The sequence below is a fragment of the Strigops habroptila genome, chromosome W (assembly GCF_004027225.2).
Source record: "Strigops habroptila isolate Jane chromosome W, bStrHab1.2.pri, whole genome shotgun sequence".
NCBI classification, from domain to species: Eukaryota; Metazoa; Chordata; class Aves; order Psittaciformes; family Psittacidae; genus Strigops; species Strigops habroptila.
In genome coordinates this window covers 26,449,876-26,466,791 of record NC_044301.2, presented here as the reverse complement: position 1 = coordinate 26,466,791, position 16,916 = coordinate 26,449,876, and the positions used below count along the sequence as shown (strand labels likewise).

The 16,916-nt window shown below is 46.4% G+C and overlaps 1 protein-coding gene across 5 annotated transcripts in view; it reads right to left on the bottom strand.

The window, feature by feature from the left end:
• LOC115618940 (guanine nucleotide-binding protein G(o) subunit alpha) overlaps window positions 1–13,321 on the bottom strand; it is a 195,765-nt gene extending 182,444 nt beyond the window's left edge. For all 5 annotated transcript variants that reach the window (XM_030510913.1, XM_030510914.1, XM_030510912.1 and 2 more), the window contains exons 1-2: window positions 13,204–13,321; window positions 13,070–13,112 (exon numbers count right to left, since the gene is read on the bottom strand). In XM_030510913.1, the coding sequence (XP_030366773.1) occupies window positions 13,070–13,112; window positions 13,204–13,321 (161 nt within the window). The remainder of the gene's footprint in view (window positions 1–13,069; window positions 13,113–13,203) is intronic.
• Between the last annotated feature and the right edge of the window lie 3,595 nt (window positions 13,322–16,916).

The window sequence follows — 16,916 nt, the reverse complement described above, 5'->3', positions numbered from 1 at the left end:
ACAGCAACAAACAGCTGCACTTTCCTTTCACTGTGCTGTGGATCACAGGAAATTTATTTAAAACAACACAGAAATTTCAAGCCAGTGAAAGATTTGCATTTCTTTACAGGAACTAATAGGAGAAAATAAGGCTGGTTTGGAAAAAAAAGCAAAACCCACCTGTCATTTAAATGCCTAAAGGTACAGAAAGACTTTTGAAAACTACTTTTCAGAGTCTTTAAATGTGACTGATTTACCCTCAAAAATTAAGCTCCGACACACAGAACTAGCCAGGAGTGACCAAATCTTTCAATACAACTCACATCTCAACCTTCAGTACACTGCTGCCTTATGGGAGCATTTGATGAACATTTCTTTCTGGTTTTGTTTGGGTTTTTTTGGGTTATGTTAACCCAGAACAGCACCAGAGTCTGGTTCACTGCACTGGTTCACATCCCCACACAAGCATCACCTTACTACCACAGCTGAGCAGGGACAGGCAGAGGTGACTTAAAACCACACCGCCAACAAAAAGAGATGTTAATCAAACCCCAGCTTAGGATTTCAGAGGGCTGCCTGTGAAATGCCACATGGAATAAATCAAAGAAAACAATGCCCAGAAGCAAAGAAACAAACCAAAGTGGTGTGAAGTGGAATTAAAAACAGTAACCAACGCCTCACCTTTTATGCATTCTAAGGGAAAACCCTGGTGACACTGCGCAACATTGTCCCTCAGCTGGTTTCCAAATAGAGGCATAGTTCTTTAGTTAAAACAGATGTTAGGAACATCGAATGAGACTAATTTGGCTTTTCTTGTCATAGAATCATTGAATAACTTGGGCTAGAGGTCCCTGCCCAGAGCAGAGCTACTGTCTCAGGTATGTCAGGTTGCACAGATCCTTGTCCCACTGAGTTTTGAAAATCCCCAGGGATGATGATTCTCCCCTTCCCTGGGCCCAGTTCCACTTTTGCATCAACCTCCCTGTGAAGCATTTTTTCCTTATATTCTATCTTAATTTCCATGAAACACATCTGTTGCCTCTCATCCTTTCATGGTGTATCTCTGAGAAGAGTCTGGCTTCATCTTATCTCTTTGAGTGTTGGAACTAAGCAGTGAGATCTCCCTCAGCCTCCACTCAACCTGTGCACCAGCCCCAACTCCTTGGTGGCCCCAGTTTACCAGGGGTTTACCTCTTGGTTTAGGAGACCCAAAACTCAACACCACATTTCAGATACACCTTTGTGTGTACCAAGTAGGGGGGAACAGGCAAGATTTAGTCCCAAATGATTTCACACCACCTCATTTCTTGAAGTCATTAAATACATATATAAAATGCTACAGTTAAACCTGCACTTCTAAAACCAGACAGTATTTTTTTCTTCTCCTGATACAAGTAACATGGCAAATAACTGTAACTGAAATAAATTTGAGAGCTGAGAGCACCTGAGGCAAAAAGGAAATGAGGGTGGCATGAAAAGGGCTACAGAATCTTTTTTTTCTCCTGATCATTTTCCAAGACGTGTAAGAAAAAGAATGAATATTTGGACAAAGCTTGGATTCAAGAAGCGACACTAAAATTGGGTGGCAATCAGCACAAGCAGAGATGATGTGGTCTTCAACAAGGCTTAGGTGCACACAAACCGATTTGTGTGCAATAACACAGTTCTGCTTAAGCTCATTGATGTTGATGTGCACATTATTAGAAAACTCAATCGTTCTGGGGTTTGGGATCTGAGCGTGAATGAAACATGAGCTATGGCTAATGCTGGGACTTAACTACATACAGATTAGCAGCATCTCTAATTTGGCAGCACTGCAAGTCCTGTGGCCCCACTGTCAGCAGTTCTGAGTTGTACAGTTGTTACTGTCTTGAAATCAGACAGCTGTGGGGCTCAGCGCTCCCGAACACTGACAGTGGAGAGCTAAGTGCTGAGCGGGTCATCAGGAGGACCAGGAAAAGCATTCTGCTGAAGGAGGATTCTCCTGGAGAACAGACGGAGCAGGGTGTGTTAGGGAGCTTTGGACAGGCTCTGCGCTGCACGGGCTTGTGCCCGAGTTAATGAGAGAGCCAATAAAACCATCATGGTCTTTGTTATTTTTTGATTCTCAGTATATTTATCCAGTTAATGTGGAATTTAAATGCACCACTTTGCCTGGGTTTGTATCACTCTTATGGACACTTTGTAAGAAGTCTTTTCCATTTTTTACTGGAAACTCTGCAAACCTATTTCAAAGTCCTATGCAGAAGAACTTAAAAAATCCTGAATATCTGTTTATGGCAGAAGGCCTCACCTATTTGTGTGATCACAGATGGGCAAAGTAGTACAATTTGATCTCACTGATCAGAACTAAAAGTACCAGTGTAATAATTCAATTTTCATGCTCTGTCATGTAGGAAAAACTTTACAATATGAATTTAAAATAAGCTTGGAAGGATTAGTAAACAGAAGAAATAGATAAATACAAAAGTAGATAAATAAAACCTAAATTCTGAATTATTTACTGAACCATATGAAAATTACTGATTTCTAATTCTTTATCATTTATGGGCTCTCTCTGGGTATTTCTATCATCCTCTTCATCTGTTTTTTTGTTGTTGCTTTCTTTTTATAATTAGCAATGGTGAAAGACACTGAACAGACACCAGTATCACCATGGAACATACCAAGATTTAGATTTACTATTAGTACCAGTATCCCCCAGTGCCAGTGCCAGCTTTCATCTCTCCTGCACATCCCACCTCACTGCAGAGGTAAGACCTGCCTGGTCCCAGCAACATGCTTGCAGGGGGATTCCTATCAAGCACAAGGCTGCTGGCAGGATGGGGGTCTTGGGGGCCCTTCCTCTTTTCCAAGGTGACCCTGATGCCATCAGTCAGTGCTGGAGAAATGAAGACCCTTGAGCTGGGATTTGGCATAGCACTCTCCTGTTCCTCCTTACCAGTGTTTCATGAGGGCTCAGCACATGCAGAGAGATGCAGGTAACAAACCATAGACCATCAGCTCATCTATCTACTGTTCAATTTAAATATCTGAAATGTACACATTGAGCAGCGTCAGGCTTCCTGCTGAAGAACTGGCTGGGCAGCAACCACCTTGAAAGTAAGAGCTGATAGAGCACTGTGGTGGTTTTGCTAAACTGTAAATCAGAAGAATATAAATTTATTGTACAGCTAAACTGAAGAAAACAAGGGCATGCTACTTTCTGCTTTATTAACTAAACATCTCATTCATGTGGAAAAGTTTGTCCAATTTGGCTAAATAATTAATCACCGAAGGGTGACTGGTGATTACTGAACAGTATGATGATATTCTGAGGTGTATGTTCATCGCAGCAGTTTTCTTTCCTCCCAGTGATTTGTGCTTGTGTTACTGACAGAGTGTGATGGACAAGGCCCTGCGATGTCTGCAGTGGGGACATGCACATTATGGTGATAAATACCTGCCCATTTTAGAATTTGTAGGCAAAGAGATGGGGTCCCCACCTAACCATGGCATCAGTGCACCTTACCAACCAGCCAACAAGTGATTCATTTCTCGTTCTTACAAGGGCCATGTGGAAAGAGCTCTATTTGGCCAGTGGAAAGAGCTATTTTAGCAGGAGAAAGCTATAACCACGCCTGCTGTAATACCCTTTTGCACTGCTCATAGATGTAAAGAGGCTGTGAGTAAATAAGAAGATTCCCAAAATATGCTGAATCAAAAACTCAGTTCTGCACTACTGAAGTAGCCAACCTGATTTTGTTACATTTAAAACTCATTATGAGGATGGTATGTCCCTCCTGTGGCCGAAGCTAAGCAGAAACTTCCATGCTGTGGAGGAGCACGTGCCTTGTCATGGCCAGCCGTGGAGGAGCATGAGAAAGGATGGAGAATTCACATAGGCTTAGCTATTGAGGTCTCAAATTAGGGCATGCAGATCCACACTGTGGTGCCCTGGAAGTAATTTGAAAATCTCACCATGAACTTCGGAGAGACCCAGAACCAGCCTGTACCAGTTCCACACAAAATTCATACAGACATGGTGTTATTTCATTGAGAGCCATCAAAATAAGATAATTCTACCATCTTCGCTGTAAAGGCAGAAGCTGGATTACAGCAAAGCCCACACTACCAAGGTGGTGAGGAGCAGGGCTGTAATGAATAAGGAGCACTGTACTAGCAGCGAGGAATCATCACTATATCACTGCGAGCTACCACATACCCAGCTCCAGAAACCTAGCCATAAAATTTACCATTTGTTACCTTGATTATTCTGCCTAACATCCATTTTGTGCACTCAGCCTTTCCTATGTACTTTTGCATAATGCTTTAAAATTGAAGCTACTAGCTCAAATCAGCTCTAACAGGAAGAGGATAAATCACATTCTGCTAGGAGGTAGTATACATTTTTATTATTTAAGTGATATTTTTCCTCAATACAGACCCATTCTTTTCTCGTCCTTTTCTGTAACAATTCCCAGCTGATCTAGAAATGCTCCAAGTCTTGTAACAGACCATTACAGTGTGTACAAGTTGCTGTTGATGATGCTCTTGTAGACAAGAACATTTAATGCAAGTCTGAAGTTGCTGGAGAGTCTCAAAGCATGTTGAGTCACTGCTCTGCCTTTCAGATTGTTTTAAGCACTGGGGGGTTATGTTTCAGAGGAGGGACATGCACAGAGGTGAAACATCCGTTCCCAGCCCCCCTGCCAAGGTGCTAACACTGGGGTGATGAATTCTCTGAGTAGGTTATTTCTGGAGTAGCGAGTTCTTCTGGACCAGTCAAAGCCTGCTGAACCCCCCTCCACTCACTAAAGCAGCTCCTGGAGGCACCCCTCATGGCCTCCTGATGTGAAACACATACCCTTGCATTTCTACACAAAGTACCCTGCCACATGCCAAAGAGAAGAAATTCCCTTTCCTTGTTATTAAACCCTGTATTTCCTACCAGCATTGGATCCTGCTTCTGCCGAAACCTGCTCCCAGTTTTTCCTGAACGCCACAATCCTACACAGAGTCCACCAACACCTTTAGGCTTTCTCAGAGAACGGAGATTAGCACCTTAATGCACTTACTTAGGATCGGTGTCTCCCAGCCTTTCCCCAAAAGCAACTCCTGCAACATTAACCAGCAGAATTTCATAGAATCATAGAATGGCTTGAGTTGGAAGGGACCTTAAAGATCATCTAGTTCCAACCCCCTGCCACAGGCAGGGACACCTTCCACTAGACCAGGTTGCTCCAAGCCCCATCCAACCTGGCCTTGAACACTGCCAGGGATGGGGAAGCCACAGTTTCTCTGGGCAACCTGTGCCAGTGCCTCACCACCCTCGTAGTGAAGAATTTCTTCCTAATATCTGATCTAAATCTACCCTCTTTCAGCTTAAAGCCATTCCCCCTTGTCCTGTCACTACATGCCCTTGTAACAAGTCCCTCTCCAGATTTCTTGTAGGCCCCCTTTAGGTATTGGAAGACTGTTATAAGGTTTTTGTTGAAAGATTGCACAAGTTATCCTGTATCAAATAGAATATATGCTAAATTGCCTTTGGCTCCCGAGGACACAAAATCCCACAGGATGGCCTGGTTGGGGAGAGGAAGGTTACTAATAGCCACAGCCCAAACTCATTAAGTTGTGGGAGGACCCTGCGTTACCCATACCTCTTTACTCTCTCTCAAGCTGCTACACATACTTCTGGTTTTATACTCAGATGAAAGGTCTTCTGATGAAATGACATAATTTTTGGCGACCAAGCAGAGCAGGACATGCCCAAGAATAAAGAAAAACAAAGCAATTTCAGCTCTGCCAAGCCTTCTCTTTCCATGTCAAAAATACTATTGATATTAGCAATTTTCAGCTTACTACAGTTTCCTGGACTCCCTTCTGAGAGAGCACTCCTCAGTTGTTTCTCAATTAACTTGAAACCGGGGGGGGGGGGAGGGAGGGTAAGCATTTTTATTGGTAAGCTAAGGAATGCCTCCATCAAGAGTTTTATTCTATTATTGCAATAAGCACACAATGATGGAACTTTGGATTAAAGGACTTTTTTCTCCCTTTTGCTGAGCACTAGAAAACCATTAGTTCCTTTGCTCTGTGTTATCCAGTAGCATTTTTCAGACTTTTGCATTTTCTGATTTTAGGCAGAATCCTAACAGCATCTTATAATCAGGACTATAATCCTCCAACCTCCCTGCATTTGCCGTTTGCACAAATGGTCTTAAAAATAAGATGAGAATGATTCAATTAACAGTTTAGGGGGATTTTTACATTAGGCAGAGCATTTCTTCAGCATTAGGAAAATCGTGGCAAAAAAAACTTTAGCATTTCCCTCTAAGAATGAAATAAAAGAATTTTTGAGGCAAGAAAAATGGCCTTAGGTTTGATGTGCCAATGCTTTTTCAAATGGGATTTCCAGACCTCTTTGTTTCCTGGTTTTGTTTTTGTGAATGAAACTCAGCCATTTCCAGGATCGCACCAAGTGCCACACAGACATTTGAAATTCATCAGATCTCATAAAAATTGTACACTGAAGAGACATCATCTTCAGTGTGGGAAGATCCTGGCCCAAAGCTCAACGAGGTCAAAGAAAGGATTTGGGGTCAGTAGCACTCAAATTGATTTGAAACAAGTGAGGTGGTTGTTTTCAATCTTGCTAATGCAAAAAAAATAACCCAGCTTCAAAAATAACCAAGCAATTGAGATGTATTTGGTTTCTTTGTTGTCATTTGGGCTGTTTTTTATTTTGCTCCCAATTCTTGAGTCCTTAGGTTAGAATAAGAACATTTATTTTTTAACTTTTCTCTGAAGTGAGGAGAGCTGGAAGTTTTCTTCCAAAAACAAAACCAAGAACTAAGCAAAGAAGTCAAAAACAAAACCAAGAACTAAGCTCTGAGAACAGAGCTTGCCCAGTCATCATGCAAGTCCAGGCTCCACAGAAGCAATTTCAGACTCTACAGGAAACCACAAATCTCAGGAGATTTGAAATTGCATCAAGAAGAGTGACAAGACTCCTAAATACCCTGGCCACCTGAATTTGAGAAGGTTTTGCAAATTCTCTTCTGCCAGAGCTTGTATTCACATTCTCATAAAGACTAAAGGACCAAATCCTGTCTTCTGCACTCAGGGTTTAACCATGGACTTCAGAGTATAGTCCTTCTGTGCACTGCGAACTGCTGCTGGCTCATATGAAAAGCTTTTTACTTTCCTCCCAGCTTGAGCAGGAGGTGAATGAGCCCAGAAGATTGCAAAATCAAGCTCTTAGACCCTGAACTTGCATCAGGCTTTCTGGCTGCAAATCCATCAGCTTCAACACTCATTTGTGGTTTTGTATCTTGCAAATCCAGGAGAAACCCGTGGAGCTTGACACTTACAGGGGTAGGCTGTAACTCTGCAAAGTGGCTGGAGAAAACTAACTCTACCACAGATAGCAAATTATGAGTCTGTAAGACATTATTATTGACTGCCTGGCTCTTATTCTCCAGATGACCAGCAACCTGCTCCTGCCTTGGCCAGCAGTGAAGCATTTCTTCATTCCACCCTTTCTCTTGACCAGACCAAGCAGAAGAGCCAACAGAGTGCCTCTACCTCCATTATTTATCTTTCATTCCTCACCCATTTTTATTATCTTCCCCCTATTCCCCAGGTAAGCATATTGGAAAACTCACATCGGATACAAAGCTGTATCCCAGACAGATGGGAAAAGGCAGACTGAAGAGGAAAACAACCACCTTTTATCATTTGTTATGTCTCAATCTTAAGTCTCTTATGACTTCTGGGTTAGCCAAACCATAAACCAAAACAGAGCCCTGGTTACATTTGTGCAGCAGATTTGTCTCTTTCTTCAGAGCTCATTAACAGAACCACTTTCATTTCATTAGGTGATAAAACATTTCCAACAGGACTAGATGTGTCATGTCAGAATATGACAGGCAAATTTCTTTTAAGGTTTTGAAACTAGGTTGAAAGAGAAGCTATGCAGTTCACTGTTGTCACTGAAAGATATTTTTACTTTTATGAGTCCCTAAAACAAGAAACAAATTAAGAACTGTCAAGGAAAAATACCCAAACCCAAAATGTATTCCATCTTGCCTGCTAATATTGTTACTGCTTTTCTCTGAAACCTCTCACAGTCTAATAACAAGAACCCTAAGTATAAAAGAATGAACTATGGTTGTTAATGTTTTGGCTTATAAGCACAATTGATAATCCAAAAGGAAGGAAATAAGTGCTGAAAACATGATTTCCCTTTGCAACTACAAGTCAAAATGTACAGTCTCACTGTTCTCTCCTCCCAGCTCTTATTCGTCCTGGTTCAGAGGCAACTGCCCTGCACTATTCCACTGCAGGGCGTGGAATGTGGCAACCACAGCATCCAGGGCTGCAGCTCCTTCCCCTGCTTATTGAAACCCATTTCAAATACTGCCCAGGAGCAGACTGTCATTGGGCCTTAAGTCACAGAAATCCTGGAAAACAGAGCAGAAAACAAGTAAGGATGGGGATGGCCCTGCCTGACCTGATGCTCTAGTGAGGTTCATGCCTCTGGGCTGCCAGTGATCAAAGAGTTCCTGGACAGGAGCAAGGGCCGAATGGCACCAAAAAACTGCTCTGAGGAGTGTGACAGGCCATGAAGACACAGTTGGCATTCCTGTCCCCAGGAATACGCTGTGGAGGCCAAGAAGCAGCCCCATGCTATAAGTCCCTGTGAGGTGAGGTATTCCCAGGGGAAGAGGCTCAAAATGTGAAATCACTACAGCTTTGAGATGCAGACATGCAGCAAAGAGCACTTGAGTGGGCGTTCACAACACATCATTTGGTTTCAGTGGCATTTACCATCAAATTACTGATATGGGCTGTAAAACCAGTGGGCGGGGACCACTTCTCTAGAGAAGTTCATTAGATTATCAGTAATTCAGTTACACAGAGAGCAAGTAGAGCCTGGGGCTGTTTTGAGGGGCTGTTTGAAAAAGGTCAGAACAATATATCAGATGGCTAATGGGACCGATGGCTGTTGGGGAGCAGATAGTAGATAAAGATAAGCATTGTATGCTAGTGTATTTTTCTCCTTATTGAATATTCCCATCCTTCTTATACATAACATAAAAACATTTTGCCAAAAAATGGCCCAGCAAAGAAGCCTATCAACTGAGGTACTGCCTGCATTGCTGGTAAAGTAAGACATGGCTGTTTCAGAGGACATACAGGGCTGGAAGCTCCGGCATCTTGTGAAAGGGAGCCAGACCCAGCTCTCTGCTCCCAGCTCAGCAGGGGACAGAAGCTGCTGCTTCTGCAGAGGCAAAATCCCAAACCAAACCCCAAGATTTTTCCTGTGGGCAGGTGAAGCCATGTCTCCTCCTGAATGCCACCACCATCACTAACCCCTAGTTTGGGAAGGTGAAGTACTGCCCTGACTCACCATCCAGAACAGCTGTTGCTGAGTAGGTAGCAGGACCTAGGTTTTGAAGCCATGCCAGCTAATTCAGCCTCTCTGTGTTAGCCTGATTAAACACTGAATTCCCTAGAAGCTTCATGCTGATGTCAGCAGATAGTGTCCCCACCCAAGTAGTCCATCCCTGCTCACCACCAGACCATTGCGCATATTTAATTATTCTGCTGAGCAGTAACAGATGGAGATAGATATGCTTGGTGTCTGCCTAGGCTGGGCCTTTTAGATGAACAAATGCATTCACTAGAGTTTTAAGTCCCCACAAAAATATCCTAGAAAAAGAGTAGTCTCAATTCCATGCTACAAGCCAGGTATTCCAGAAAAGAAGGTCACGTATTCCAAATTCTGCATGTGCTCAACATTTATTTCAAGATATAAAATCTAAAAAATGTTGACATCCGTTGCAGTCCTACATCAAAGTGAATTTGCTGAGATGGGGTGGCAGGAGTGAAAGACGAATTTCTCTCACCCAGTAACTCTCACCCTCTGGCTTGATTCTTCAAAGGAGGCCCCACATTTGCTTCATTAAAGCTGGTTTTTAGTTTATGCTGAGTGAAAACAGAATCTGGTCACAGCCTGATTGTGAACACTGTGGCACACTGAAGTCTCATTGGCTTGTGTGGCACAACTGCACCATTCAGGACTGTTCCCTTCACTAGCTTGGCCCTAACCCTGCATTTTGAGGCATGGGTGAAAGTATCTGGGCTGCAGGACTGGTTGTGAAAAAATAACAAGCAAATCTAATCAGCCAAGATGGGTGCAGTCAAGGGCTAAAGGTGTCAAAACGACCTTGGTGCTAAGCAAAATGCCATCCTTAGTCTGTGTTGCCACTGTCTGAGACGTACACACTAACCTCCAGTTACACCTCTCTGCCATTCACCAGTACCTCTTTCTTTGCTGGATAACTCCTCACTCAGCAGCTGAAAGGTATCTCCAAATATTTCATTAAAACATCCTTAATTAATTTTACAAATCCTAATCCCCATCCTGGCTCAAATACACTCTCAAATTATTGTAATTTCTACCTGTCACTTCTCCCACTACCCAATATTTCAAGGATTAACTGGACAGTGCGTAACCTCTTCATAGTCCTCTGTAACAATGTCTGCTCTGTTCCTTTGTCTTAGTGTTTTCTCATCTGTCTACAGATTCCTGTGCTTCTTTTCAAGGCAATATCCAAGTGTGAAGCTGCTTTAGCCATTCATGAGGATGAGATTTATTATGTAGAAGCACACCAATAACACAGTATTAAAAAAATAAAATAAGTCTCTTTCATCAAAATCTATTGAACATGCAATTTAATCTTTATTAAGAATTCATTAGGTTCTCAGCAAGCCTGTCTAATGGAGCCTGACCAGGTGAAATGCTAATGCCTACATTACATTTAAACTAATTTTCAGAAATGTTAATTTCCCCGAGTTGTTCCCTGCACATCCTTTTCCCTGGCACCCGCGGCTGTGTGGCTCTCTCCATATGCCTGCTGACGTGCTCAGAGCAACACTGCTGTCCCCACCCCAGCCTCTGCACACTTCACTGGAGTTTCCACACTGACGGATGCCTCTCAGTTTCCAACACTACACCCCTTCACCATAGCAGCCTCCTCGGCATTTTCAAGTCAGGTACAAAGCTGCAAGCCTAGCATGCGTTACTTTAAGACTGTTTCATGGAAAACATATATATAAAAATAAATAATATAGATAGATAGATAGATATCAGGGTATATTTCAGTCCTCAATATACTAATCTAGTCCAACAATCAGGTTATTATCTTGATGCAATTTGCATCAAGATAAAAAACAAGAGCTCTGCTCTTTGAAAAACAAGAGTCACTGCATACTGATTGTGTAAGCCAGTGTGGTCACCACCTGCCTTCCCACCTACAGGCTCCATGTGTCTGCACTGTTATTGTGGTATCTACAGCCTTTCCCTTCCACCAAAACCCATTGCCCACCATTCCAGCATGCTTCTGCAGAAGCAATTCCTAGAGATTAAATAATTTATTGGTGTTTATCTGCAGTAACAGCTCCTCTGATCCACCTTTCCCACACAAACAAGTGCAAACCAAACCCACCCCACCCCAGCTCCAAATTAAACTGTCAGGGTGGAAAGCCCCCTTTCAAATTGTGAAAGGAGAAGCTCAGAGCCTTTACACAAGTAGGGTATACAGATGTCAGTGGGAAAAGCTGCACTGGAGACAAGCCTCCTTGCAGCCAGACCTCCCAGCCCCGCAGTGCCTTGGGAAAAGCACTGCCTCAGGCAGGGATGATGGTTTAGTTCCCAGTTCACCCCCGAGGGCTGGACACAGCAGCCGCAGAGTTGATGCAGAAATATCCAGGTCACCCGCTAAGCCACTCTGGCTGGAGAGGAGACGGGATGAAGGCCCGAATCTGCTCCCCGTGGCGCGCGCACGCACACTCACACTCACGCACACCCAGGGCGGCTACGGGTGTGCAAGGCGATAGATTGCCGAGCGGCGACAAGCCCCTTCGGCTATTTCCGAGCCCGTTCAGCTTCTCCCCGACCGCCCCCGAGCGTTCTCCGAAGGCAGCCGAGCGCCGCGCTCGGCTGCCGCCGGGAGGAGCCGAGCGGTGCCGAAGCGGCCGAGTCGCCTGCGGTTTTAGTCCTCGCTGGGCGCTGTCCACCACGCGAACCGCCTGAAAGCTGCAGCCGCACCGCGTCGGGACCGGCTCGGCCCCCACACTGGCTGCCGGAACTGCGGAAGGCCGCCAGCACCCCGCACCCTATCCACACCCACCTCTGCTGCCTCCCCCCGCCTCGCTCAGCAACTGCGGGGGGCCCCTCCCAGCCCCCGATCCCTCTGTAACCACCGGCATCGCAAAGCAGCCGACGCTCCGCGCCTCTCCCCGGCTGAAACCCAGTCCCTGAACCAGCGCCGGGGCTTGTTCCGTGATGGCACCCGCCTCGGACCAGACCGTCATCTCTGTTTCGGTGCGAGGCCGTGGTGTTTCATTGTATTTTAATTAAAAAGAAGGGGGGAGAATAACGGTGCCACGGGAGCACCTCCACCCCTTCATCATCAGCCTTCCCCTGCGCTTGCTTTCCTACGGGATGCAGCGTTGAAAGAGACGGTGTGGTGGGGTTTTTCCCTGCTGTTTATTGCACTAATTAAACACAGACAGAGCATGTGCAGGGCAGCTCTGGAAGCCACCTCGGGCACCAGGGCAGGAGTTGAGTGTAATTGGCGGTGGGTGGCCACGCTCGGCTTTAATTCAAAGGAGAGGCTGAAATCTCGGGGGGAAAGGGGCTTTGAGTGATGGGGAGCCTCGATTTAAATGTGCAGAGGCGGCAGATAACACCCCGACATTAAGCCGAACTGACAGCGATCGGCTTTGCAGGGACATCTGCGCGGCCTCGCCTCACGGCTTGGGGGGGGAAGGTGGGCTGCGAGCGGCTCACCTTTCCCCCCCAAGCCATGAGGCGAGGCCGTCGGGCGACACTTCAGCACCACATCGGCCCCGAACAGCAGCGGGAGCCGCGGTAGCGGAGCCTTCCCCTCGCCTTACGCCTTCCCGCCCTCGCGGTTGCCTCAGGTAAACATGGCGCCCGCGGCCCTCACCTCAGCGAGCCCCTACTCCCTCCTATTAACGCCGTTTAACTCCCCCCTCACGGTCCCTCTTTCCCCCCCCCCCCCCCCACCGTGGAACTTACTTCATTTGCTTCACGATGGTGCTTTTCCCCGACTCACCGGCCCCTGTCGAAAGAGAAATGAAGGGGGGAATAAGCGCCGGGGAGGAGGCGGGTGAGGGGACGCGGGGTAGGGGAAGGGGCGACCGGGCTCTCACCGAGCAGGAGGAGTTTCACGTCTTTGGCGGCGCTGATCCCGTCCTCCTTCAGGTTCTTCTCGATGGCCTTACTCCGCTCCAGGGCGGCTCTTTCCTCGGCGCTCAAGGTACATCCCATGGCGGCGACGAAAAATTGAAAAACAAAGTAAATTAAAAAATTAAAAAAAAAAGGGGGGAGGGGGAATGCAGCCCCCGCCGCCGCCTCGGCTGGCTCCCGCGGGCAGAGAGGAGGAGGCAGGGGCGAAGCCAGCTACCGGCGGGAGGAGGGCGAATAAAAGAATTCAAGCGGATGACTGTGAGCCTCCGGGCAGCGCAGCGCCTCAGCGGCGGGGCTCCCGGCTCCCTCTCTCCCCGCACCCGAGCGCTCAGTGCATCCAGCGGGGCTGCTGCGGGCACAGTGAGCTCTTCCCGGCTGGGAGACGGAAAAGGAAGAGGGTTCGCGACGGGGGGAGGGTCCTTCCCTCTCCCGTGCTCTCTCCCCTCCTTGGCAGGCGGCGGGGCGCGGGCAGCGCTCGGTGGAGCGTGGGAACGGCGGCGACAGGGAGAGAGGGAAAGAGCGCGCCGAGGCTCCGCGCTCCCGCCGGCCTCGCCCGCTCCCGTGACGCGCGCGGCTCGCGCATGCTCCTGGCGGCGCGGCCCCAGCCCTAATCCAGGCTCTGGCCTCGGTGCTGCTCCCTGCAGTCCGACCTGAGCGCAGGCCCCGAGGCGGGGTCTGGCTTGGGCTGCACACCCGGCACGGGGAAAGGTCGCGGCCTCGATGCCCATCTCCCCCGCTCCGGGTGGGTGGAACGGAGGCTGTGACCCTGGCTCCTTGCCTTCCCCCGGGCCGCTGCCGTCACCCGCACGGGAGAGGCCGTGATTCGGGCGGCTGCCTCCCCCTTCCCGGTCACTCGTGGCTGAGCACCTCAGCGCCTGGGCGATGAGGAGTCAGGCAGGTGGCAGGGTCCAGCGGCTGCGGTGTGTTTGTGCGGGCCTTTGGGGTCCCCAGAGGCCCGGGGCTGCCACCCCCCAGCCCCACGCAGCTGAAATCACTTCCATCAACACTTGGGATGTGAATCGTTTATGTGCTTGATGCAGGGCATCGAGTTTCACCACCATTTTGGATTATGTTTCCCATCAGTGTAATCAATGTGAAGAACATAGGAGTGATTCGTGTCAATAATTCGGAAGTCTTAGTGATCATTATGTGGAGAGAATATGATAAATGTCCCTGTTGACATCACAGTAAGAGGGAAGAATAGACAAGGGAATAATTCCCTTGGTTAATCACACAATTGCTAAAAGAAATGTTTTGTTCCTTGTTTGGTTGCTTAGATGCTTTTAAGGGGTTAGGAAACCTGGGGATGTATTCTGTTATAGAATGTTGTGGAACCTATACAGTGAACAAATAATCATATAAGAAATGGAATGTGTGAGGGCTAAGATGGCGGTAATGTGTGAGGGCTAAGATGGTGATAAGACTCGTGATAGACATCTTTAATGTATATAGTTCCTATGTTCTGCAAGGTCTTTTGCAAGGTCGTTTGGCAGGCATTGCAGCATACCAGCTTAAAACCGGTTGGGCCGGTTTTGCTGCTAGCTGACGCGGGAAAAGTTGGAGGCACGCCTACCCCTGGAAGGTCGCTGCTAGCCGAAGCGGGAAAAGATGGAGACACGCCTACTCCTGAGGATATATAAGCTAGGAGCGGGAACTGTGGGGTGTGCGTCTTGGTGGGCAGAGACTCCCGGCGCACCCAGCGCTGTTTGCTTGCCTTTATTCGTTTAATAAATTCTAAAAATCCTATTTGGGACTCGACTAATTTATCACAATCAACATGAGGTTGATCCTTTTTTTGTTGCAGTGCAATCACAGATCTCACCAGACAACCTGCCCTCTTGTCATAACCATTCCATGACATCCAACAATTATTTAGGGATTCTAGCGAGTTAAAATCCTGCAATTTCCCTGGCAGGTTTTGATGTTTCACAAGGTTGGAAACAGAGAAGAAAACAAATGTCAACGGGGAAAATGAAATAAATAAGACTTCATTTTAAATGCTTTCCTACTGGCCCAGACAAGTCACGATATATTCAACTTTAATCCATAACATTGATTGATATGTGACAGTCTGACTATAAAAAGATCTAGAGAGGAAAGAATGAAGTGTTGAGTGCAGCAAGGTAAAATGCATCAAGCTGAAATGGACAAAATCAAGGACCACTGCCTGTCATATAGAAAGGACACCCATCACTTCAATAAACAAGAAGTCTGCAAAGGGAGATTTTGTTGTTAGGAAGTAGCTGTGAGAGGCGAGGCAGCTGATTTTGCCTCTAAAGCCCACTCCACCTCCCTGCCAAAAAGCAAATGGCTACAGGAGGCTTGACAGGACCATCCCTGTGTTGTAGGAAGGAAATGCTGGATCCAGGCTGCACCAGGGCTGCCTCGCAGGGGCTCAGGGAAAGCAGTGGGCTGCTGCTTGCGGTGTTGGGTGTGGGTGACCATATGCTCACACTGTGCTTGTTTTCCACTTAGGACCTCTGTTCACTGCCTCCTCTGGGATCTTCTGACCTACTGTCCCGAGTTCAGCAGTTCCCACATCCAGGACCCTTCCTTTAAAGGTAGATATACAATTTCTAATAGCACTTCACAGTATTTTAAGCACGACTTCCCTGGCGTTTTCCTTCCAGGCAAACATCGTATCCTTCCAGCACCGTTTCCCATCTTGCCTTCCTCCTAGAACATGTTTTTTCCCATTTTCCCTCCACACCTCTGAAATGAAGGGGAAAAACATGGCATGCAGTTAATGAGCTAAAGAGGGGATGTGAGACAGAAGCAGACAAAAGAAAGCAAAAAGGAACTCACAAATAATGTTAGTGTATTCAGGGACCAGTAATATTTACCACACATTTGTGAGCTAATAGGTACCACATATTTGAATTTGGGGTAATTTATTTCTGGAAGCTCAGGGGACTGAGATGGACAAGCAAGCCTACCGCATGTGTTCAGCCCAGTTCCTGCTCTTTCATATTTGCCCAAATCTCTTGTGTAAAATCAATAGGATCAGAATTTCAATCAGTAAGTTTCATTTCAGTGGTTCTAGCCAGAGGGCATTAGTGCCATATAGGAAAAGAACAGTCAAGAAATCCAGAGGCAGTGTCCTCATGAGAGGGATGCATTTACTTCCTATCTTCTCCAGCAGCTTGCCAGCCTCAGAGTCGTACTGGGATACTCTCCAAGGGTTTTGCTAAGAGAATTAGTCTTTTGTAGCAGCCTCTGGCTACTTGTTATCTGACAAATTTGTAGCCTGCACCTCCTGTCATGGAGAAAATGATTTCTCTTCTGCTCGACCAGTGAGGAGTCCATACTCAGCCCTTTGTCCCATATACATCCCTGTCACTACACAAATATCTGCTAATACCTTTCTTAAGGGAAAATCAGAAACTGACAAATCTCTCAGGAAGATTCAGAGGAGCAGCTGTGAAATTGAGCCATTTTGGGGCCATTTTTGTGCTGCTGCTAATTCAGCGGAGCTGATGGAAATGTTTCCTTTGAAATTTTCTTAGATGGAAATTCAGTTTTTGAGAAATCTGCTTATTTATGGCAGACAAATTCCAAGGATCTGAAAAGAAAAAAGCCTGCCCCCCCTCCAAACAATCAAAATATGTACCAGCCTACTTGGCCTTTGAGATTAATATGTTGGGTTTGTTGCTGAAAATGATGTTTCCATTTCCCA